Source organism: Convolutriloba macropyga, chromosome 8 (genome assembly GCF_964194025.1).
Source record: "Convolutriloba macropyga chromosome 8, txConMacr16.3, whole genome shotgun sequence".
NCBI classification, from domain to species: domain Eukaryota; kingdom Metazoa; phylum Xenacoelomorpha; order Acoela; family Convolutidae; genus Convolutriloba; species Convolutriloba macropyga.
Window position 1 is genome coordinate 67,527,378 of NC_134475.1, and position 24,527 is coordinate 67,551,904.

The window sequence follows — 24,527 nt, forward strand, 5'->3', positions numbered from 1 at the left end:
CCAACAGAGCGAGCATTAGTGTAATTGGAGTCAAATTGTATGACTTTTGAGTTACGAAATTCAAGTTATTTTCTTAAAGTTTCGCAGAAAATCCTAAGGAAATTACAGTCAAGAAAAGTTTTTAAAGCTTTAAACGAACCAGAACGTGCGTAAAGATATTTTTAGTTTTTCACTACTAATATCAGCCGTAACATTAATGGTCCGTATTCTCCCCGGACATTTAAAAAGATAATTTTTGTTGTTATTTTTTATCAAAATGTTCAAGAAGTCGACAAAATCTCAGAAGGTTGCCAAGAAGTCGATACCTTCTTCATCAGAACCACAAGCATCTTCCCAACAAAAAATCATCATTCCATTCAGACGTGGCTGTCAAGAGCACTCTTTGGACTTGGTTAATTTGAAGCGGAAGTATGACCAACTCAGAAGAAAAAGAGAAGAGTTGATACGATTGTTGAAAGGAAACTATCGTCTTGCTCGAGCTAGATCTGAAGTTGACGCATACTTCGAAGAAGAAGACAAGTTACTCAATCAGCTGAGTAAAGTAAAGGCCAAACATGGTGAGACTGGTTGCTCTGAGGTAACAGAGAAATGTATTGACTACAGAAGTCGTCTAACGGATCACAAATGCTACATTTTGAATCTTTTCGATCTAAAAGCAGCACCATCAGAAAACAGAATGGTTTCGTTTGGAGAAGTTTCAGTCTCCACTTTCACTACATTGGCAGAAGATGCTCCAAATGCAACAGTTCTAACGAACAGTACTCCTCAGGACAATGGCGTAAACCTTGTGAGCAGTGGCTCACAGAAAGAGAAAAGCGACAGTCGACTCAAAACACAAGTCAAGTGGTTAAATCTGGTAATTACTCATTGGAGAACAAGCTTGCAAGAGAGGAGGAGAAGAGATTGCTAAAGCTCCAGAAAGTTGAAGAAAGACAGGAGAAGGCCAAAAAGAAGGCCAACATCGAGTCCAAAAAGCTTCAAATGGAGTTTGAAAGAAAGCAAAGAGAGCACGAAGAACGGATGAGACAAGTTGAGGAAAGACTTCAACTTCGCTGGATGGAAGCTGAACTAGAAAGTTCTTCTGGAGAGACTTCTGACAAATCTAAACAATCAAGTGAAACAGAGATTGATGACGAATTTTCCCCAAGAGAACTTCACGAGGAATACGATGAGTACGCAGAAAACCTCAAAGTTCAACTGCCAGAAGTGGAGCGTCCATCAAGTTCTTTTTAAAGACAGATAGTTATTCGAGTCCTTTAACAAAGTATCGACAGCAGTACAGTTCAGGAGAAGATATCGAAAATCCATTTGAGCAGCAAACAAGAATTCAAAGTACACCTCGGGGAAGCAGAGATAGACGATTTTCACCTGATAGATACGCCTATTCAAATTCATTCTTGTCTCCAAGGGACAACGGTTATAATATCTTTTCAACGCCAACCATCAATAGTAACAGAAGTTTGCCAAAATTAAAACTGCGCGAATTTGATGGTAATCCATTGGATTGGCCAGAATGGAGTGGAGTGTTTCTGTCTACAATACACAGCAGCAGTATTAGTCGAGACAAGAAAATGAGCCATTTGAAGACATTGCTTGTTGGAAAAGCAAAACGAGCTGTCAATGGAATGGGCTACTCTGTAACAATGTACGATCAGGCTTGGAACACACTGCAAAGAAAGTTTGGCCTGCCTCATCACATTGTCTCTTCACAACTTGCGAAAATTCAGAACTTCCCACAGGTTAGATTAAGCGACTTATCATCCTTGATAGAGTTTGCTGATACGGTATCAACGTTTGTGAACATTCTACAGCAATTTGGGTACTCGAACGACTTGTTTTCTTCTAGTAACCTTGATATTGCGGTCAGTAAGTTGCCGTTAGATACAAAGCGTCGATGGTTTGCCTTTATAGAGGCCCCAACCAAAGCAAGACGAATAGCAAACCTGGTCGAGTTTAATAATTGGTTGCAAGAAGAAGCGCAAGTACATGAGCGATTGGTTCATTGTGCGCCTACATCGTCAAAATTCGAAACACAAACGACAAAGTTCGGTAAGAAACCTGATTTCAAGAAAATTCCAAAGCCCAGCGAGTCAGCCTTCAGTTCAAATGACGATAAAACTCGAACCGAAAACAAATGTCCTATCGATGGTTCAAATCATAGGGTCTGGAACTGCGATAAGTTCAAGAACATTAAAATAGATGAACGATACAATGTCGCTAAAGAAAAGAAGCTACGTTTTTGTTGTCTTGCTGATAACCATGCAGCGAAAGACTGTCCAAGGAAAATAAATTGTGGCGTTGATGGCTGTGAGAAAACCCACAACAAGTTGCTTCACTACAAGAAAAGGTCGGAAAACTTGAAACCCATTAACAAGACAGAAGTGACTAATTTAACCAGCAATGTGGAGTCAATAAGAGGTTTAATGCAAATAGCACGTGTCAGAATCTTCGGAGATGAAGGACAATTCGAAGATACTCTTGTTGTTTGTGACACGGGGTCCACTCAGACGTGGGTGGATAAAGACTTGTTAGAAAAGCTTGAATTACGTGGAGAACCAGTGTCGTTAAATGTTACTGGAAATCACGGCACACAAATTACAACATGCAGAGCGGTTCAGGCTACAATTGGGCCGGCTAACTGTATGCAGGACAAAGGGAAGCTACTCACAATTCACAGTCAAAAGAACTTGGAAATTGGAACAAGCGTTTACAATGTCCAGGAGATGAAAGAAAAGTATCCCTACTTAAAGTGTGTGGGTTTCAAGCAGATCGATTTGAAGAAAGTTGCGATCATTCTAGGCCAGAATGCTTATGAACTGATTCGACCCGTCGAATACAAAAATGGCGGTGAGAACAAACCGTGGGCTATTAAGTTACCACTTGGATGGACAGTCAGTGGTCCAGTTCCAATTAATCAGCTAAAACTCAGCGCAGCCTGTCATGTAGCCAACGATAACGACATGAAACTAGCTGAAGTTTTCAAAAAGTGGTGGGATATGGAGTCCTACGGAACACTTAAAGTTGCCGACAAGAGAACAGAAGAAGACAAACTAGCCACCGAGGTTCTAAATTCAACGATCAAGATCAACGGCGAACGATATGAAGTTGGTTTATTATGGAACGGTGAACAAGCAGCTTTATCCAACGACTTTTCATCAGCCTTGGGACAACTTCGAGGGTTGCAGCGTCGATTACAGACAGACGAATTACTTAAAGTGAAATATACAGAAACAATTAACTCAGATCTTAGTAAAGGATATATCTCAATTCTTTCTAGCAGCCACTTGGCAGCAACAATCAATCAACAAGTCTGGTTTGTACCACATCACCCAGTTTTGAAACCTCACAAACCCGACAAAGTGAGAAGAGTATGTAACGCAGCCAGCAAATTTCGCGGGAAAAGTCTCAACGACATGCTTTTAGCAGGTCCGGATTTGCTAGCCAGTCTGATTGGAATCTTGGCACGATTCCGAGAGAACCGATATGCTTTGAGTGCCTACGTTGAAGAAATGTTCCTTCAAGTTGAAGTCAAACCGGAAGATCGAAAGTTTCTACGGTTTCTATGGTCAGATGAAAATGATCAATTAGTAACGTATCAGTACAATAGACATATATTTGGCGCTAAATCGTCTCAAACTTGTGCAAACTTTGCGCTACAAAGATGTGCAACGGACAATTCTGAAAATTCAGATCGAGCTAGTTACATAGCATGCCATAATTTCTATATGGATGATCTACTTGTCTCGCTGCTGAGTCGGGAAGAAGCTGCTGACGTCAAAGCAGAATTAATTGCTCTTTTAGCAAAAGGTGGTTTCAAACTAACTAAGTGGGCTACTAATTTTGATGAAGATGAAGTACATGACAAGGCCCTGACGATTCTTGGATTAGAATGGAAAAATAAAACCGACACGCTGAAAGTATGCAGAGGTTTACAGTTTAAGCCTGAAAACTATTGGACCCAGCGAAAAGTGCTATCAATTGTCTCTAGCGTTTTTGATCCTTTGGGATTTCTAGCTCCATTTGTTATCCGTGGAAGAATAATCCTGAAGGCATATGGCAGACAAGAGGACAACAATGAGACTCATTTATCGACGAGAACCTCAGTGATCAGTTCTCAGATTGAGTCAAATGAGTTGCACGTTTTCGGTGATGCTTCAGAGGACGCATTTTGTGCGGTAGCATATCTTGTAACAGAAAACAATCAATCAGAGCGTAAAGTATCCTTTATCATAGGAAAAGCCAGAGTTGCACCTGTAAAGCATCATACAATTCCAAAACTTGAGCTCATGGCAGCATTAACCGGGAATCGACTGAAAGACACAATCATGAAGGAACACTCAATTCATTTCCTTAAAGTTTTTATGTGGTCTGATTCTACAACAGTTATACAGTGGATAAGATCGAGCAACGAGAAACAGCCTACTTTTGTTGCAAACAGAGCAGCAGAAATACACGACACTTCAACTGTGGACGAATGGCACCACGTGGAAGGTGCTAAGAATCCAGCCGACCTTGGAACAAGAGGTCTCAGCTTCGATGACATAGCCAACAGTAATTGGATCAAGGGTCCAGATTGGCTGCTAAAACCGATCTTGTTAAACGAAGATAATCGGCTACCAGCCCAGCAGGATATGAATGTTCAAGTTTACGTGGCAAACGAAGTAATTGGTGTAGTCGATTGGAAACGATTCAACCAATACAACCGATTGAGGCGAACAATTGCTTGGATTTTATCACTTGCCAGAAAGAACTCTGAAGTGTATTCACTACTAGAAGAAGCTGCACAACTGATTTGGAAATTAGTTCAGCTGGAATTCTATTCTAAAGAAATTGATGACTTGAAATCCAAGAAAACAGTTTCTTCAAACAGCAAAATTGTTTCCTTATCTCCATTCATTGATTCTAACGGTGTCCTGAGAGCAAAAGGACGACTGAGGATAACTAATTTTCCATTCGAGACAAAACACCCTGTTATTTTGCCTAGGAAACATAGAGCAGTCGAATTGTTTCTGAGCTATCAGCACAAAATTTTTCATCAGGAAGGGGTGGAGTATATTCGGAACGAAGTACAGAAGAAATTTTGGATATTTGGACTAAGAAGCGCGCTGAGAGCAGTGAAACACAATTGTGTAACATGTCGACTGTTTACTAGCGGTAAAAGTCCGCAGATGAGTAATTTACCGACAGACCGAGTGACGAATAATGTCCGACCATTCACAAATACCGGTGTCGATTATTTCGGACCGTTTGAAGTAAAGATGTTCAGACGTACAATAAAGAAGTAGGTGTGTCTCTTTACCTGCTTGAGTGTTAGAGCTGTTCATCTGGAACTGGTTGACAGCTTGGACACTGGAGCTTGCATTGGTGCTGTTCATAGGTTCATTGCAAGAAGAGGTCAACCTCAGTCAATAGTCTCTGACAATGGAACAAATTTTGTTGGAGCGGCTAGAGAGTTCAAGGAAGCCTTCCAGGAGCTCAGGAAAGACGAAATAGCAAGTAGACTGGCAGAGGAGAGCATCAAGTGGACCTTCAACCCGCCTGCAGCTCCTCACTTTGGAGGTGTATGGGAACGTCTTGTGAAATCTTGCAAGAAAGCTTTGTACAATGTTCTCGGCAAACAGAGCTTAACTGAAGACAGACTTCGCACAGTACTCTGTTTAGTTGAGCAATTAATGAACAACCGACCACTTACGGATGTTAGTGGAGATGTCACCGATTTACAGCCACTGACACCAAACCACTTTCTGATAGGTCAAATTAGCATTAATTGGCCAAATGCGTTGTTTTCTGGAATTACTGCAAGTTACAGAAAGCTGTTCAGAGGTCAACATAGCATCCTAGTTGCCGTACGGAACCGTTGGATGTCTGAGTATTTGCCAAGCCTACAACAGAGGACGAAGTGGGCCAAGGAGGAACTTATCGAACCAAAAACTGGAGACCTGGTTTGGATAGTCGATAAGAATGTGCATCCATTCAACTTCCCGTTAGGAAGAATTCAAGAAGTTCATAAGAGTGACGACCAAATAGCCCGATCAGCGCTAGTAAAAACTGCAACGGGTAGCTACAAAAGACCTATTGTGAAGTTGATCACTGTAAATAGTGACCGCAAGTGATGTTATTTTTGGATTTGTGACCAAAAACTGGGCCGGCGATGTTGCGGTCAAAACTAATACCTTAACTTTTTCATATCAAATTATTAGATCGTTTTATGATAAGTCTATAGCTAGGCCCTCTACCGGCAATTCTCATCTATTAGAGCGACGGAATCGGGTCAAGTTCGATCAATGTTGAATTTTTTAATATAGAAATAATGTAAAAACATACTAAAATGTTGGAAGAAATAATATTTAACCTTGGTGCAAGAGCTTCAAGGTCTTTGGTGTATATTTCACATATGTACTCTCATTCCCTTATGCGTTGCTTTTTTTTCAATAGTTGTCATCTCAAGGTCACAACTTTTGATTCCGATAGTCGGATGACCTTGAAAAAGTGCTGTACTTTTGAAGTGCTCTAGCTCCTAGGGACTTGAGTTTAGGACTCTGAAAGGGGGGGTTGGGCATACTTTTCACTTGATACTCTAACCATTGGTGCTAGTCTCGATGCTCATTTCGTTCATCGACTTTGCAACTTTACCCTGAACGGCATATTTTCCCTTTTTTCAATCATGGGAAATAACTTCATGGGTAATAGTAATAATCACCATGTTAAATTTTTCAGAGCTATTAAATTATGACTATTCGCTGATTCTCATTAATCAAAATGCACTCCAAGATTTATTTTCCATTTTTACGTTTGTTTTTCGGCTCGCCCCGATTACTTAATTTTCGATTTGAAACTTAAGCTAGGCATTATCAAAAATGCGAAAGCTCCCATGACCATTGTTATGTTTGAAATATTATCAAAAGCTTGAGCCGCTTGCAAATTTGTTTTCGGTTTCGCTCAACCAAGTATTTTTTACGCCTCCTGCTTACAAATTATATGTAGTTATATAACAGTTGCAATGTAAAAACAGCACGTTTGTCAGGGGAGTAAACGATTTCAGCCTTATAAGCTGAAGGGGGGGGGGAAACAGAAGAGATCCTCATTTTCAATAGAAAGCTTTAAATATTGACGTTTTTAAAAGAACGAACGAACAAATCTGTCCCAATAGTTCGATGGCTAACAACTAAAAAAAAATAACCGAATAACGTCGCAAAAATTATTCTCAGACGACCATTGGATGCTAAAAAACTTATCGCAGCCATCATAAAATTTCTAATTGAAAAGCAACATTTTTGGATAAATTTTGTCATTGAAAACATCATTGAAATCAAATTATGTTTGAATAAATGTTTGACTTAAAAAATCAAGCGAAAGAATAAAAAACGAAAATTGCGAAACAAAAAAAAACATAGAAAGACAATTCCTGAAATACAATCTAAGGAAATAAATGAAAAACTAAACTACTTTACTGGACCCGCAAAACACACTGAATAATGCCAACTAGACAAAAACTTGAACAAAAATATGTGCCTTAATGAAGTTCTTTTGAACTTATATACAAAAAATCAAACTTTATCTATGATACGCTTTAACCTAGAAAAATTCGAGACAGATGCAACTCAATCAAACAATAATCAATTCTTTTGTGAACGTTGTCAAATTTCGCAATCAAAAAACTCAAATCATGTCGCATATAGTCAAAAAATTTTCTTGTCTGCTGATTTTATTGCCAGTAACCACTCTGCAGGACCTAACGAAGTGCGCTGCGTCTAAAGGATCGATAAACTCAATAAACCAAAAAAAATTATAAATACAAGTAAACTACCTAATTTAGCGAAGAGCTGCAAAACTTCTGAAAATTATTATCTGAGTGACCGTTCAATTCCCGCTAACAAAAAGGCAGTAGCCTATTAAGAAAACCTAGAAGAGTTTCACTTGCCCCTGAAGATAGAAAAACTCGGACAATAGAAAAAATTATGTCAATAAACTTTGTTGAAAAATTTCCAAAATAATGATATTCAAAACAGTCTTTAATTTGTTTTTAAACGCCCTTATTTCTCGCCAAAGATCAATCAAGAGCCGATTTTCAAGCTCAAAATTGTATCTCCTGACTAAGTCCCCAAAACTCAAAAAAAAGAAAACAAGTTTTTTTTAAAAAAAAACACAATAATAAAAATTACTATCAATTTGCGTGTTTAAGATTGCATTGCTATGACATATAGCTCAAAAAGGGACTTACAAATTAACTTTGTACTGCAAAATGCCTTTATTAACTTGGACAAACGTTATTTCGAGTCAAATTGCGCAAAACTTGAAAAAAATGCATTTCAGACCCAAAGTCCTGAAAATGGCCGTTTCACTTGAATTTAGGTCCTTCCACCAACTTCAGTACTCCCTTTGATATTACGTGAACTTTTGGTATTACCTATTTGTTCCTTTTCGGAAGATCGAAATCATGGAAAATTGACTTAAAAGAATCTTAAATAGACAGCTCCAATACAACCCAATTGGTGGATTGTGGAAAGCCAACAGCAGCAAAATTTAGGTATGATCAGTCTACAGCTACCCAGCTACAATAGAATTAAAAACAGATAGCAGATTGTCGGAAGGGCGTCCAACTACATTTGGGTGCCGTGTGATACAGATATAAGTTTGAAAAATTGCTGGCGCCGCTCCAAAAGCTATCGAAAAACATTTAGAGATTAATTAATCAAAAAACTTGTTAAAATTCGTTCCTCAGAAGCTGTTTTTATTAGGGACCTTTTTAAAAAATATATGCGTGCCTTTGCCAACTTAATTTAAGTTAAGTTTAAAAGTCCAAGTCATTTTTATTGAGTTCGGCAAATCAAGTGTAATAAAAATCTAATCTCTCAAATAACCCGAAAACTTTCGCCGCAGCGAGAGAGAGAAATGACGTAATTCACGCAAACACCGTTAGTGCGAGGAAAAAATCATTCAGAAAATGTGACACTTTCAGCTTTGATGTAAAAAAAAATGGAGCACGTCATCAGATGAAAACACTAACACCACAATATAGCTCAGCAGAGCTTCCACCTTTGCAACTGTACTAAAACCTTGGACGTCACTTCAAACAAAAGAAAACTTGACTTAATGTTCAACTCTAATTACTGATGCTTGTTGCAACAATTGTTAATGCTTGTTCAGAAATTTTTTCAGAGGCATCATGAATAAAATTGATTGGTTTAAATTTCGCGAGTCTGGAGTATCAGAATGAAACACCGAAAACATATATGCTTGAAACTTTTTTTGTTTTCTCAGTTTCAGTTCTTACGCCCATTCGTCAAAATCATGTCAGTTATTTGTTGCTTCTAGCATGCTAAAGTGGTCAAGCAGCAAGTTCTAGCAGCAAGTTTTTAGAAAATACTGTTTGTTTAAGCTGTGAAATTTGTTTGCGAGTCATCGCAATTGTTGAAGTCTCAGTCTTTGCCAAAATTGTGCTGGCTTGAAAAATTCTGTGCTACACAGTCTCGCACGAGCCTTCTTTTTTTCTATTAAGTCCTGGTTCTCACTAACGTTCTCCAACTTGAGATACTCATTGGAAAACAGAAAGTAGTCACAGGTTGTCTCTCAATTAAAAATTATCTTCCCTTTTGCCTTTTTTTCATGTTTTATTTCATGTATCTGCTGAACTCAATTAAAGAGATCTTAAAAGACTTTCAATTAAACTTCTGATCGTAGCAAAAATATAAACAGAAATATATAGCATATTACAACACAGAAAGAAACTACATTTACAGTTGGGAAACTAATAAATATACAGTATTGTACAATTATTTACAAGATTTCACCATCTATGATAGAGTTAATGCAGACTCCTTCAGCTTGTCGGACACATAGGCATTGTTTCTAAAAAATATATATCCTTTGAGAATACATCTACATAACGAAAAAACTTTATTTGAATATAACACAACCAAATTATGTCGAGAAATGCTCTTAAGCGACCGGTTAGCTTTGGTAGTAGTCAGCTTGTTTAGGGGAGGGTAACAACGGAGGGGGCATTAGGGGGGGGGGGGGTTCCATTGGAGTGAGGGGGGGGGGTTCAACGGGAGTGCGGGGATTGGAGAGAGTGTGGGGTCCATACCGCCGAAAACCGTCCTTTAGAATGATTTTGTCCTCTCAGTAGCTTCGATGAATTGAACTTATGAGAGTAGTAAGGCTGTGAGAGAGCTCCTCAGCCACATAATGACCACCGGTCTTTACCTGTTTCTCTCGTTTTTGAGGACAAAATGTCAAAAGTGCCCGACAAAATAGGTCAGACGAAAAATTGATTAAAACAAACTTTGTTTGAGAGCACTTTAAAAAGACTCTCAACACCCAAATAATTACAAAGCACTTCGTTTGAGAGCAAAAGGAATGATATCATATATTAGTTCTTTTTGAAAAGCGCAAATCTTAATGCTATGCAGTAATTCTAGCCACTAATTTTCAAATATTTTGACGACGAGGAAACAGTTCCTAATATCTTTTGATTTAACCTGAACCTCCTTCATGAGCAGAGTATATCATCATTTCTAATATTTACTCAATTCATTCAGTTTTGGGGGCATTGATTGGCGAAGGGTAGGTAAAGAAAAGATAGCTAACAACGTGTTGTTAATTCTAAGCTGGTCCATTTCGTTAGAGATGCGTAAATTGTCATTTGTGAGTTGTCTCTCCCTCTTGACCACTTGTGCCAACTGATCTTGACAGAGTGAGAGTTGTCTCTGTGCCTCCAACATCTGTTCATGAGTCCTACTCTTTTCACTCTGCATCTTACAATACTGCTTCTCCATCTAAACACAAAACGGTCCAGCAAACATTTTGTACAGAAGACACATATTTACAATAAATGCTTCAAACTTTGTTCGAGAGTAATTAATAAATACCGGCGGTGCAATACAATTGCGATAGGCTTTATTACCTCAGCTTTCTTCCGTTTAGTCTCCGCCAACAACTCGTTCAATTCATCCACTCTCTTCTTATGCACTGTAAGGTCTTCCTTCATCTCTAGCATCGCATTCTCACACTTCTGTTGCAAAGTGTTCGATTGTTCACGCCACCTGTCAAACATATCAAAACTAAGTCACAGTAGTGACGTCAGTTAGTAATTTTTGAATTTAAAACAAATTCAAAACTCAGCTGAAGTTGTACATCAATCATAACAATCGCACATAAATCATAACAATCGCGGTACGTCCAACACTGACTATTATTTTCATATGCCAACAATTATCAATGCCCAGGGCCCTTAGTATGTTTGTTCATCTGATCAATTAAATGAGAACTGAAAAAGAAACAGAGCCGTTATCCTATGATGCACTAACTTTGCCCCCAGCTGTTGTTGTTGAATCAACATCCGTTGCAGCTCCTGGATTGCGTGGTGGTGACATTCTTCCATACTCTCAATCCTGGCCTCGTACTCTGTCACTCTCAGCTCCAAGTCCTGCTCTGCACTTGCAACCTAAGTCACAAATTCACAAGCAATTGCTCGATTGTTTTGATAATAGCGTTTTCGTACTTCAAAATGTTGTTAAGAGCATTCCTGATTCAAAAAAAGATTCAAAAAGGCCACTGTGATTCCGTTATTCAAAGAAAGAAATTCCTCTGATGCCAATAGGTATAGACCAATGTCATTACTACCAGAAATTTTGAAAATTTTTGAAAAATGTTTTGACAGGATGGCCAGGCTTATAACTCAAAAAAATCCGTTTCATGATAGTCAGTTTAGATTCAGACGAAAATTGGGCAAAATAGAAACAAAATACTGGTGGAAACTATAGAAATAATCTGGCTATCCTGCAAAAAACCATGCTGTTTCAATCGACCTAAGAAAACCTTTGATAAAGTGGACCATAATTTGCTATTGAATTAACTATACAAATGCGATTCCGTGGTCAAATAAACCAATTGTTTAAGTATTACAAGAGCAACAGATTGCAGAAAATTGAAATTGTAGGACCGAGATCAGTTGTAAAGACCCTTAAAAAGGGTGTAGCACAACGATCCATAACCAGACGATTTTATTCATTGCTCTCAAACAAAATTTCTGGCAATTATAGTCCTAAGTTCTTTTTATGCAAGTTTTCAATTTCTTGTATAACCCTTGTTTTTTCGTCCTCACAAACGGGATAAAGTTTTAAATCCCAGAGGAATTAGGTTCTTTAAGGGCCTTTAAGCTAAACAGAAATAAGTATGCTCTTCACCCAAACTTTTGGAGACACTCATGATGTGAAGGGCAGTTCTGGAAATTCCAGTCCCAGTCTTTGCACTGTTCCCAATGACCTTGGGAACTCGAGAAAAGCATGACATTTGCTGATGATTAAAACTACCGCCAAAAACCTGAGAGTTACTCTTTCCCAAAAACATCTGACAAGAAGTCGCAACCAAATATGAGCAACCAAAAGTCTAGAATATATGTTTCACTACATAATTTGGAGACCTACCTCCGTGATTAAGAAACATAGTCTGCCTTCTGAAACGGAATATTTTTAAAACAAAGAGGGTGACATCACCCCCCCCCCCAAGGACAAAGAGACAAAGAAACCGTGGATCTTTTCCATCCGAAACCGTACCAAGTGTCCGAATTCAATGGGTTCTTAGACCAATACTGATCACGACGAAGACAATCAGCAGCAAAAAAGCCCCCCAAGACGATTTTTTTTTTGGTCTCAGACGTCACCAAAGACGAGGAGATTTTCTTCAAGGGTTCCAGATGTCACCCGACCAAGAAGGCCTGACTTTTTTTTTGGTTGCAGACGTCACCAAGAGATGATCGCCCGAGGTTCCAGACGTCACCTCAGAAGTCCCTTCCCCGGTTAGACGTATCAAAAAAAACTTGAATTTTTTTGCGACAAAAATCTCAAAAACATGAAAATTGTCCCCCAGCGAGCTTTTGTCGATGCTTTATGAAAGAAATAGCCATGAGAAACCACATGTCAGCATTTAGCAGCAAAAAGAAACACATAGATTGTACGAAAAACGATATAGCCTTTTTTGGATCAGAAAAATTCAAAAACATTTTTCTGAATTTGTCGCAAAAAATCTACATAAGAGTAAATTTAGTAGTTGAATAGAACACCTCAGTTGGACCTTAAATTGACTTTTTTAAAGTCTAGTTGTTTATGTAAAATTTTTGCACAAAAAACGAAAAAGTCGCTAAAGTGCTTTTTTGAGGGTCAAAAATCAAAAAACGTTATCCCAACATTTTAATGGAAAATTTTTAATAAATCCAAGAAAACCTATTGATTGGGCCCCCTCAGTTTGCTATAATACAAGTTTTAAAGTTAGTTTATGGACTTTGCTTTTTAGCAAAGAGACAACGAGAATTTGGCAAAAATTGCTTCTTTGACTTTAAAAATTCAAAAAACGTTTTCTTGACGTTATGATATAAACTATTAGTAGATCCAAGGAAACCTATTGATTGGGCCCCCTCAGTTCGCTATAATACAAGTTTTAAAGTTAGTTTATGGACTTTGCTTTTTAGCAAAGAGACAACGAGAATTTGGCAAAAATTGCATCTTTGACTTTAAAAATTCAAAAAACGTTTTCTTGACGTTATATAAACTATTAGTAGATCCAAGAAAACCTATTGATTGGGCCCCCTCAGTTTGTTATTATACCAGTTTTAAAGTTAGTTTATGGGTTTTGCACTTTAACAAAGAGGCAACTAGAATTTGGCAAAAATTGCATTTTTGACTTTAAAATTCAAAAAACGTTTTCTTTACGTTATGATATAAACAATTAGTAGGTTCAAGAAAACCTATTGATTGGGCCCCCTCAGTTTGTTATTATACCAGTTTAAAGTTAGTTTATGGGTTTTGCGCTTTAACAAAGAGGCAACTAGAATTTGGCAAAAATTGCATCTTTGACTTTAAAAATTCAAAAAATGTTTTATTTAAGTTATGATATAAACAATTAGTAGGTTCAAGAAAACCTATTGATTGGGCCCCCTCAGTTTGTTATTATACCAGTTTTAAAGTTAGTTTATGGGTTTTGCACTTTAACAAAGAGGCAACTAGAATTTGGCAAAAATTGCATCTTTGACTTTAAAAATTCAAAAAACGTTTTCTTTACGTTATGATATAAACAATAAGTAGGTTCAAGAAAACCTATTGATTGGGCCCCCTCAGTTTGTTATTATACCAGTTTTAAAGTTAGTTTATGGGTTTTGCACTTTAACAAAGAGGCAACTAGAATTTGGCAAAAATTGCATCTTTGACTTTAAAAATTCAAAAAACGTTTTCTTTACGTTATGATATAAACAATTAGTAGATCCAAGAAGACCTATTGATTGGGCTCCCTCAGTCTGCTATAATACAAGTTTCAAACTTAGTTTATCCATTTTGCATTTCAATAAAGAGGCAACATAAAATTGGCAAATTTGCTTCTTAGACTCAAAAAACTCAAAAAAAAAACTTTTCTTGAAGTTTTGATAGATACAATCAGTAGATCTAAGAAAACCTTTTCATTGAACCCACTCAGTTTGTTATAATACAGGCTTCAAAATTATTATTTCGATTTTACTTATAGAAAAGAGGCAACATAAAATTGGCAAAATTGCTTCTTTCACTCAAAAAAAAATTAAAAACGTTTTCCGAAAGTTTTGGTTAAAACATTTATTAGTCCCAGAAAACCTGTTGATCGCACCCCCTCAGTTTATTTCAAAGCAAGCTGATAAATAAATTTTGTCACTTTTGCAAAACTTTATTCTTAAGAAAACCAGACAATCACATTTTTGCTTTCAATTTGTGCATACTACTAGCCGCGCGCTTAGTTAATGGGGTAGTATGCACTGAAACAACTTCAAAAAAAAAAAACAAAAAAGAGGAAATATTAAGAACATTTTTCTCATTAGATCAAAAGCAAGAAAATCAATAGCTCGAAATATTTCCCCACTTAAATTTGCTCACACAAATACTTCCTTGAGGATAACTCAAACGTCTCTTCCTTTTTTGTCCGCGGTCTCAGAAGTTGCCGAAAGAAGTCCCTTTGCCCCTCTTTTTGGTCTCAGTAGTCACCAGATAGAAGGAGAGAGTATTTTCGGTGTCAGTAGTTACCATAGTAGATGATCTTCAAAACTTAGTGTCAGCAGTCACAAGGGCGGAAGAAATTCTCAAAGTAAAGATTTCAAAAGTTTTGAAAAGAAAACAAAAAGCAAGCAGTTCAATTTAAGAGGAAAGAATTTCAAACGAGCCCCAGTACAAGTCGAGTTGTCTTGTCTGCTTGTCTGTAGCTCACGTTGCCTATTCGCACCGCAAAAAAAACTTTTAAACATTTTCAACACAGGTACTAAGCAGTAGCAGCCTCTAAGCATTTTTTTGTTCCTTTTTCAAAAAAAACGTTTTGTACTTGTAAAAGATTGTAACAACAAAACTATTCAAGAGCCATACACTTATTATACTCATAAGGAAAGCTTAATTTCCCCAAGTTTTAGCAATTATTTGGTCGTGTTTATTGAAATAACGAAACAAGCGCGCGCACACGTTTATTTTTCTTTTTTTTTTTTGATAAAACAAGCTAGATTTAGCACAAAAAAAACAATAGGATTCTATTTTTCAGAAAAGTTGCGTCGTATTTTTAACAACAAAAACTGGGGCTGATTAGCCTCACAGTGTCATAATTATTGTTTTTCGACTTTGAAATTTGCGTCGCTCCGGTTTCGAAGCCGTTTTTTACCTGTTAGTACGAAAAAGACCAACAAGAGCAAGATGACAAAGAAGAACAGTCAAAGTTGTCAGTACGCCTTAAACAAATTCAAAATTGCAGAGCTGAGTTTGAAAAGCAAGCTGGACCTCTTACAATCTGCTATTGATCAGCGAAAGAGTTTCAGATCACTCACCCTGCTCATCAATAAAGCAAAATCAAATGTTGAGGAGCTGAAAACAACACTTGATGCCGTGTTAAAAGAAAGTCCGAACTCCAGCAGTACTTCATCTGTCATGGAACGATATTCAAACCTTCTGTCACGGCTAGAGAAATTTGAACACGAAATTGACAGTTTAGATGACGATGGACTACTCAGCCAATCTTCAACTAGGATACGGGATGATGTCAGTGTAACAACTCATACGACTGCCAGATATCCAACCTCACGGAGATGCTCACCATCAATGAACGAGATTCCAGAAGCAAGCAACCCAGAACGTTCATCATTCTCCAACAAAACACCACCTCTCCCACCGAGACCGGAGAAACCATCCCTGTTTTTGTCTGATTGCCACAGGACCAAACCAATGTTGTCAAAGTTTTTAAATGGCAACAACGAGAATCCCCCTACTATTGCAATGAGTCCAACAAGTTTATTCAGACCAATTAACATCGATAACACAGTTGATTCCAAAACAGAAATAAAACACTCGGATAAAAATTTTGCGAAACCTGAGACGACCGTCACAAAAACTCCCGATCGTTTTGCTCTCAGTGATACAACGTTGTCTGCTGTTGATAATTTTACAGTCAACCAGCAGCAGTTTAAAGCAGACAATGATTCAATCCAGCCACTCAGTTTTGTAAGCACGCAAAATAACTTTCAAAACCGTTTTCCTCAGGAAAACCTTAATAATCAATTACAGTCAAAAAATATGTTATCTGAATTTTCTCGAGATATCGCCGAGGAACGGTTTCAGACGCAAACGTTTGAACCAAAGAGCATGGGTTGTTCCCAATTCCAAGGAACACATAATCCCCGTTTGATGAATCCCAGTTCTGTCAAATATTACAGTCAAGAAAAAGCACAGAATCTAGATTTTGATCCGCAACAGACAAAACAACCAATTGAACTGAGTAACACAATGACAAACTTTAATCAGTTCTCCGAAAAGTTCTGCCAAAACGCAAACAATTCTCAAACATCTAACATGTTTTCTTTACCATTGCATAATAGACAGGAATCGAAAAACACAGAGAATAAAAATTTACCTGGAAACTTCACTCAATTCCAGCCACAGTCACAAGTCAATACCGTAGGCATTGAGCCTGTCAACCCATTCGGTGTTCAACAAACCGCCTGTTCAAAAACAATAACTGAAAGTGTTCCAATTGCTCCTTCAATCTCAACGTTTCCCCCACAAGCACTGCCTTCAGTAGAGCAAAATCCCCAGCCACATTTACCACATTCACATCAATTTTCCAGCGTATTGAATCCAATATCAAATGAAATGTTCAAAAACCCTTCATTTGAAATCAATTCTTTACCGTGGACCTCAAACACAGATCCATATTGCCAGAATTCAACAAGTAAACACTCAATAAAGTTACCACCTCTTACAATTCAAAACTTTAATGGCAACCCATTGAAGTACCACGAATGGATAAATAACTTTTTTTGCCTCGTACATAACAACACCAGTATCACCGACACACATCGTATCACCTATTTGCAAAATGCAGTTACTGGCAAAGCAAAAGATGTAATCCAAGCTTATTCCTGTGATCCTGCTTATTATAGCACAGCTTTAAACGAACTAATGTCATATTTTGGTGATCCTACAATAGTGGTGAACGCCTTCATAAATCAATTGGAAAACTGGAAATCAACTAATGACTATAACAAGCAAAATTTTGTGGCCTTTGCTTTGTTCTTGAAACGTTTAGTGCAAGCTTTCCAATACCTGGGATACACAGCGGACCTACAGAGCTCAACACTTATGAAGAAAGCTAAAGAAAAAGTCCCGCATAACATCCTCCTCAAATGGACAGAGCACACCGTTACATCAATCCAAACACCAGCTACTTTAGTTGAATTTCAGAAATGATGAGAAGTTCAAGCACATGTGTACGATAAGATAAACCGCGAAAACTTCCAGCAAAATAACCTTCGTAGAAACAACTTTAGTATCTCTGGAAATTTGAACAACAGCGTTAATCACTCAAGAAATTTAAGTACCCCAAATTTAGGTTTTCCGGCACAGCCGGCTAGCCTAAATCAGTCAACAGCAAAAAGCAGTAGCGGTAATGTGAAACCACCTAGCGCTCCACCATTTCCACCCCTAAACAACTCAAATCAACCAAAGCGTTCTTGCGAAAAATGTCGAGGAAATCATATACTAGCGACCTGTCCCGATTACCAACAATGCAGCCCAAACCAGCGAATTGACATTGTAAGCAAGAGCAATCTTTGCTCGAACTGTTTGAGCAATGAACACAAGAAGCAAAACTGCCCATCAACAAAACGCTGCCAAACATGCAGCGGATACCACCACACAACACTGCATGACCCTGCTAAAATTATCAAGCGTCCACCAGCTGCTTTTGCCACCAGCAATTCCACAGGTACAAGTGTTACCAACCAAGCAAATCAGCTTGCCAAACAGCAATGTGAACCAGGAAGTAACAACAACGCAAGCGCCTCATCCAAATCACAAAAGAGCCGCTACGGACAGTCTTTTGCAAACAAAAATCAGAATCAATTTCAGCGCGCTAATTTGAACAATGCCAACCAAAGTTTTAGCGTGAATCATCTACAGTCTACACCAAAAGAATGGTTCGAACAACTTCACCTTATCCCAGTATCTTTTCTAAACGGCAAAAAAGCTTTCGATACGTACGCTCTCATCGATCCAGGAAGCCAATTTACTTTCATACTTGACAAAATCACAGAGTTCCTTGCTCTTCCATGCGAAGATCAAGAAGCAACTACGCTTCAGTATCTTAACACAGAGCATGATATGCCACTTTCAAAAATTTCTGAACAAGTGACAGTTGCATCCTACGAAAATTTGGATCAAAAGTTTCAAATTACAACCACTTATAGCACTCCTTGTTTAAATGTAGCACCAGCTAATACATTTGAACTCAACCAACTTTGCGATGCATTCAAAGAACTCCGTCACATTCACTTCCCAGAAATAGCTGAAGGTAAAATCGGTGCCCTTTTGGGAAAAAACACTTTTGCTTTCACACATCCAGTTGAAGTCATCCCGGCAACTAAAAATCAGCCTTTCGGCGTAAAGATGAGGCTTGGATGGACCCTAGCTGGAGAGTATGAAAGAGTGCAAAAGCAACCCAAACAACGATCTCACCAGCAGAAACACTACGTGTACCACGTATCACGAAGAAGCTCCGACGATCAACCTCTTGATGAATTGCTTGAGCAATTCTGGAAAATTGAAGCCGAAGGAAGTCAACCCGAGCCTGAATCTAAAAATCCCGTTGACAAGGAAGCCCTTGATATATTGAACAAAACAATCAGCTACAATGGTGAGAGGTACGAAATTGGACTGCCTTGGAAAAAACCATTGAGAATTGAAAATAATTATTTTGCAGCTCTCAGCCAGCTGAAAAGTCTTCAGAAGCGACTCAGTAATGACCTCCAATTGAAAGAGTTGTATGAGCAAACTCTCACAACAGATCTTCAAAAATTTTATGTCAAGCCAGTTGAAATGCAGCAGCCAGAACCCGAGAAAATTTGGTATTTGCCTCATCACCCAGTGGTTAATCCAAACAAGCCCGGAAAAGTGCGCAGAGTAGCAAATGCTGCGGCCAAGTTTAGAGGACAATCCTTGAACTCCAATTTGATCACAGGACCAGATTTGCTGAACAACTTGGTAGGAATTCTTCTGAGATTTCGTGAAAACCCAGTTGCCATTCTCTCTGATATCGAAGGCATGTTCATGCAGATAGCAATAAGGCATGAGGACCAATCTGCATTACGCTTTCTCTGGCCCAATGAAGAGATGGTTAACCAATACCAGTTCACCAGATTAATTTTTGGAGCAACCTGCTCCCCATTTTGTGCAATTTTTGTTCTGAACCGTTGCGCAGAAGATAATGCAATTGAATTTCCAAAAGCAGTTAATGCAATAAAGAACCATTTTTATATGGACGACTATATCCATTCTTTGCCGTCTATAGAAGAAGCAATTGACACCATTAACCAGACTAAAGATAGCCTTCATAAAGGTGGCTTTCGCTTGACAAAATTTGTGTCAAACAAACATGAAGCCCTAAGGTTCATTGAGCAAGAAGATCGAGATGAACTGAAAGAGATCAATAGAGTCCTCGGTCAGAAATGGAATACCAGAACTGACTGTTTTCTAATGAAGATATTAGAACATTTTCCCCGAAATGCAAGTGAGTATACACAAAGGAAAATGTTCAGCTTAGTATCAACAATTTTTGATCCCCTAGGAATTTTGTCCCCGCTCACAATTGGAATCAAAATGCTTTTACAACAAGTCTGGAAGCTAGGTAAGAAGTGGGATGAACCACTTCCCGTAGAACTTCATTCCAACCTACAAAAAGTGCTTGATAGTTACTTTGCAATGCCTGATATCGAAATCCCCAGATGGTTGAACTCCTCAACGAATCAGGAAAATAATCACCAGCTCCATGTCTTTGTTGACGCCTCAACCGTTGCATTGTCAGCAGTTGCTTACATTCGCACCCAAAAACAGGACAAAATCTTTCAAACATCTTTTCTGCTTGGAAAATGCAAAGTTGCACCAATAAAACAAATTAGTGTGCCAAAATTAGAACTCGAAGCAGCCGTTTTAGGTACACGCCTCCGCACATTGATAGAAACCGAAATGACATTAAAATTTGAAAAAGTCTACTTGTGAACTGATAGTCGTGTTGTCTTAGATTGGATCAGTTCAACTAAGAAACAAAACGTTTTCGTCTCAAATCGACTCGAAGAAATTAAGAAAACAACTAAAACTGATGAGTGGAATCATGTCCCAACTAATTTTAATCCAGCCGACCATGGAACGCGTGGCCTTGAGCCATCAGAAATTCCCCCGAAATGGCTTACACCACCACAATTTTTGCAAAACACTGAAAGTTCTTGGAAAGATTTGAAAAAGATTTCAACCGTAGGTGCCGTAACCAGAAATACAAAAACATCAATCAAACCTGTTCTAGACCCAAACCGCTTTTCAACATGGAATAAGCTACTTTTAACCCTCGCAACTGTCTTCAATTTAATTTACAGAGCTAAGAAGAATCGTTCCGACAAAAGCCAATACACAAAAGATGATGTTTGTTTATCTCAAAATTTTCTGCTGAAGTTGTCTCCAAACAATGCTTTTTCCTCAACAATCAACGCATTAAAAAGAACACAAAAATTAGACGCCAAGAGCAAATTGAGAAACTTAAATCCAATAATTGACCAAAACGGACTCTACGATCTAGTGGCCGTCTCCTATTTGCTCCAACAGAATTGGAGATCGAAAAATGTCCAATAATCTTGGACGCAAAGGAAAAGATTGCTAGACTATACCTTGAGCATGCGCACAGAATTTGTGCTCATCAAGCAACAGAACCGGTCAAAGCATTCGTACAACAACGCTACTACGTCATTGGACTTCGAAAAACACTACTTTCAATAAAATACCGATGTTTTCTGTGTCGCCGTTTTGACACTCAAAATATACAACCAATAATGGCCCCACTTCCTTCTTTCCGCTTCCCCACAGAAGAAACCAAATTTCCGTTTGCCAACACAGGACTGGACTTTTTTGGCCCGTTTTATATTGAGGACAAACAAGGCAAAATCGAGAAATATTATGGACTTATTTTTACATGCCTCGTTGCGCGAGCAGTCCATTTAGAAACATGTCCAGATTTAAATACAGACACCTTCCTCAATGCATATCGACGATTCACCTGCCGAAGATGCCAACCTATTTTATTGTACAGCGATAACGGAAAAACATTTGTTGGCGCCTCCGAAGAGCTGAAGAAGTCGGTTAAGGCTTTAGACAAAGACAAGATTTATAAAGCCCTAGCTGCAGTCAAAACCACATGGAAATTTAACCCACCATACGGCCCTCATTTCGGTGGCGTGTGGGAGCGATTGATTCAGAGCGCCAAAAGGACACTCTTGATCATTCTAGGATCTAAGCGTCTCTCCTTCGACATCTTTGAGACAATAATGGTAGAAGTCGAAGCAATCCTGAATTCCAGACCCTTGACAAACGTTGCTGATCAGCCTGAAAACGAAGAACTACTCACTCCTAACCATTTCCTCATACAACGCCCTTACAGTTCCTTGCCACCCGGAAACTTTGGAGACCAACAGCAGCAGTTGATGAACCACGTGTGGCGGCGTTTGATTAAGGAGTACCTGCCGACATTACTCAAGAGACGTAAATGGACAGAAAACAACCAGCCTCCTCTGAAATTAGGAGATGTTGTGTGGGTACTCAAGGACTTGACGCCGAGAGGAATCTGGCCCCTTGGAAGAATTGTGGAAACATCCCCTGGACGAGACGGTGAAGTACGAGTTGCCAAAGTAAAAACGGCTTACGGCTCGTTCGTGCGTCCTGTCGCCGGCCTCGCACGGGTTTTTCCCCCGTAGTTTTTTAATTCAAATTTTTCGCTTCGGTCTTAGGCAACATGAGCTACATCCACCCCTTTGATGTTATTGCCCTTACAGTATTTTCATTCCAATTATATAGTTTCAAGGATATCGGATCAAACGACAATCAAGATGATCTCCAACCCCTGCCCTCCTTCTTGGAGCATGTTCCCAATGACCTTGGGAACTCGAGAAAAGCATGACATTTGCTGATGATTAAAACTACCGCCAAAAACCTGAGAGTTACTCTTTCCCAAAAACATCTGACAAGAAGTCGCAACCAAATATGAGCAACCAAAAGTCTAGAATATATGTTTCACTACATGCACTTTTCCCAGCTCCACACAGCTCCCCCCCCCCCAAAAAAATGTTAACTTCATGACAAATTAAATTCTCTGTTTGCACGCCCTCGTGTGTTACTTTTATTCGGTAATTGACTGTCATTGACTCTTTTAATGCATGTCATTGACTCTTTCGATTGACTCTTGCAATCCGACAGTGTTCACAGCAGCGTTCACAACAACAGTAGCCAGAAACGTCGGAGGATTCACTTTTCCTGGGCTCTTAAAATTTTCGTCCCTTTTCAGTTTTTTCCAGGAACTGATAGTTCATCGGTAAAACTATCAGACTTCTTGGGATTGTTTCGAGTGTAAAAAATTGATGGAATTTCTGTTCCACACTTTTTTGTTCGATAGAAAAGATAATTGCCTGAAGCAGATAAAAGCCGTGGAATCCAAAAAAAGCAGGATGCCTAACGCTAATTGGCGCGTAGAAAACCTTTTTCAGCTTTCGCCGGTCAATGAGTACAATTTAATTCAACACTTGAAGACTAGACCAAAATCAAATCCAGAAAAAAACTTAAAAACTAATCCACATACAAGGAATGAAAATAACTATGCACCAGACCAACCCCAAATGAGAAAGTTCGCGGTGTCAACTGATGTACTCTGTAGCAGTTCAATGAGAATCAAAGTTGACCAGTACAACCAGAAGCGCGAGGAAAGTTACAAGGGAGCAACTATATTTCAACAACTATAGATCACGTAAAAGATGAGGCAACCCATGTAAAGACAAAAAGTTTAAATATACAATCTTTGCAGTCAATGTCTCCATCAGCTGGTGGTTTCTCATTTTCAAGTACCTCTGCTTCAATTAGAAACTTTTTTTCTTTGCTTGTTGCCTGTCAATATTGCCGTTTAGCAAAAACAGAACTTGTAAATTTTTTGTTAGTTGTAGAGCTCTGTTGTTTTCAAAATTGCAGATATTTTACTCTTCCGTGGTTGAATTCATATCAACCTACCAATTTTGCACGTGAAAAAAATTGTGTCTTCCGCTTTGCCACGATAGCAACGCAGCCGCTTTGTGAATGTTAATGCCGTTTTCATTAGCAGAAAACCACCCAAAGCCTGTTCGTCACCTTAAATGAGTGAATTTTTGCACGTCCTTGGTCAAATGAATTACTCGAACTGTATCAATTTAGAAACTTCAAATTACCATGAGAGGTGTAGTCTAGTCGAACTGAAGTGTTCCTGATTTGATTTTTTTAAATGTCAGCAAATGATCCTCAAATTAATTCGCTTAAATCTGAGGTCAATAATGTGTCCTATGGTTTTGTGTCCTATGACTACAAAGAACAGTCCCCAGATCAAAATGCGAAGACTGATAATTGATAGATGCTACCACTCCGTTTCATCCATATATCAACTGCAGTGATATTAAATTGACGCTGCACAAAAAATTCGTTTAACTGTAAATTAATCATTTCGCTCCACAAACTCTACGTAAACAACTGACTGGTTTACTTGCATTGCAGCTGCTCTAATTCCTAAGACTCACTCTTCTGTTGCTGTTAATTTAGAAAATCTCCGATAGATGGTCACAGGAACAATCAAAAAACATGCTTTGTAAAAAAATTCTTATCAATTATTCGTAGTTCTTTAGGTTTTTTTTTAAATTCCATAATTATTATTTTTCATTCATTTAGAAGATGAATCTGTTAGATTATTTTTTAAAATTCATTTTGCTCTGCCTCTTTACAACCTCGCTGAATCTATATCAATAACTACGCTGATGGTATAGCTTTAACACATCTAATTAGAACAGATGATAATCGATTAGATTTAGGTCTACACAAACGAAAAATGGATTGACTCAAAAAAATTAACCTTGGATATTAATGAAACATACTGTATAGGGTTAAAAAATGCATAAGAAACACGGAAGCCGAGGACCACATTTAATTTTT

At 38.3% G+C, this 24,527-nt stretch overlaps 2 protein-coding genes across 2 annotated transcripts in view; one reads left to right on the top strand and one right to left on the bottom strand.

Moving 5' to 3' along the window:
- Positions 1 to 256: 256 nt before the first annotated feature.
- LOC142345148 (uncharacterized) lies at positions 257 to 6,113 on the top strand. Its single transcript, XM_075397237.1, has 4 exons — positions 257 to 856; positions 913 to 1,222; positions 1,513 to 5,281; positions 5,378 to 6,113. The coding sequence occupies exons 1-4, from the start codon at positions 257 to 259 to the stop codon at positions 6,111 to 6,113; spliced, it is 5,415 nt and encodes a 1,804-aa protein (XP_075253352.1).
- Positions 6,114 to 9,643: 3,530 nt separating this feature from the next.
- Positions 9,644 to 24,527, bottom strand: part of LOC142344940 (sodium channel and clathrin linker 1-like) — a 364,638-nt gene continuing 349,754 nt past the window's right edge. The window contains exons 14-17 of the mRNA XM_075397025.1: positions 11,310 to 11,446; positions 10,907 to 11,045; positions 10,591 to 10,778; positions 9,644 to 9,849 (exon numbers count right to left, since the gene is read on the bottom strand). Coding sequence (XP_075253140.1) covers positions 9,795 to 9,849; positions 10,591 to 10,778; positions 10,907 to 11,045; positions 11,310 to 11,446 — 519 coding nt within the window. The 3' untranslated portion in view covers positions 9,644 to 9,794. The remainder of the gene's footprint in view (positions 9,850 to 10,590; positions 10,779 to 10,906; positions 11,046 to 11,309; positions 11,447 to 24,527) is intronic.

Coding starts and splice junctions, on each gene's coding strand:
- LOC142345148 (XM_075397237.1), top strand. CDS start 257: ATGTTCAAGAAGTCGACAAAATCTCAGAAGGTTGCCAAGAAGTCGATA. Junction 857..912: donor AAGTCAAGTGGTTAAATCTG/GTAATTACTCAT, acceptor AGATTGCTAAAG/CTCCAGAAAGTTGAAGAAAG. Junction 5,282..5,377: donor TTCAGACGTACAATAAAGAA/GTAGGTGTGTCT, acceptor TGCTGTTCATAG/GTTCATTGCAAGAAGAGGTC.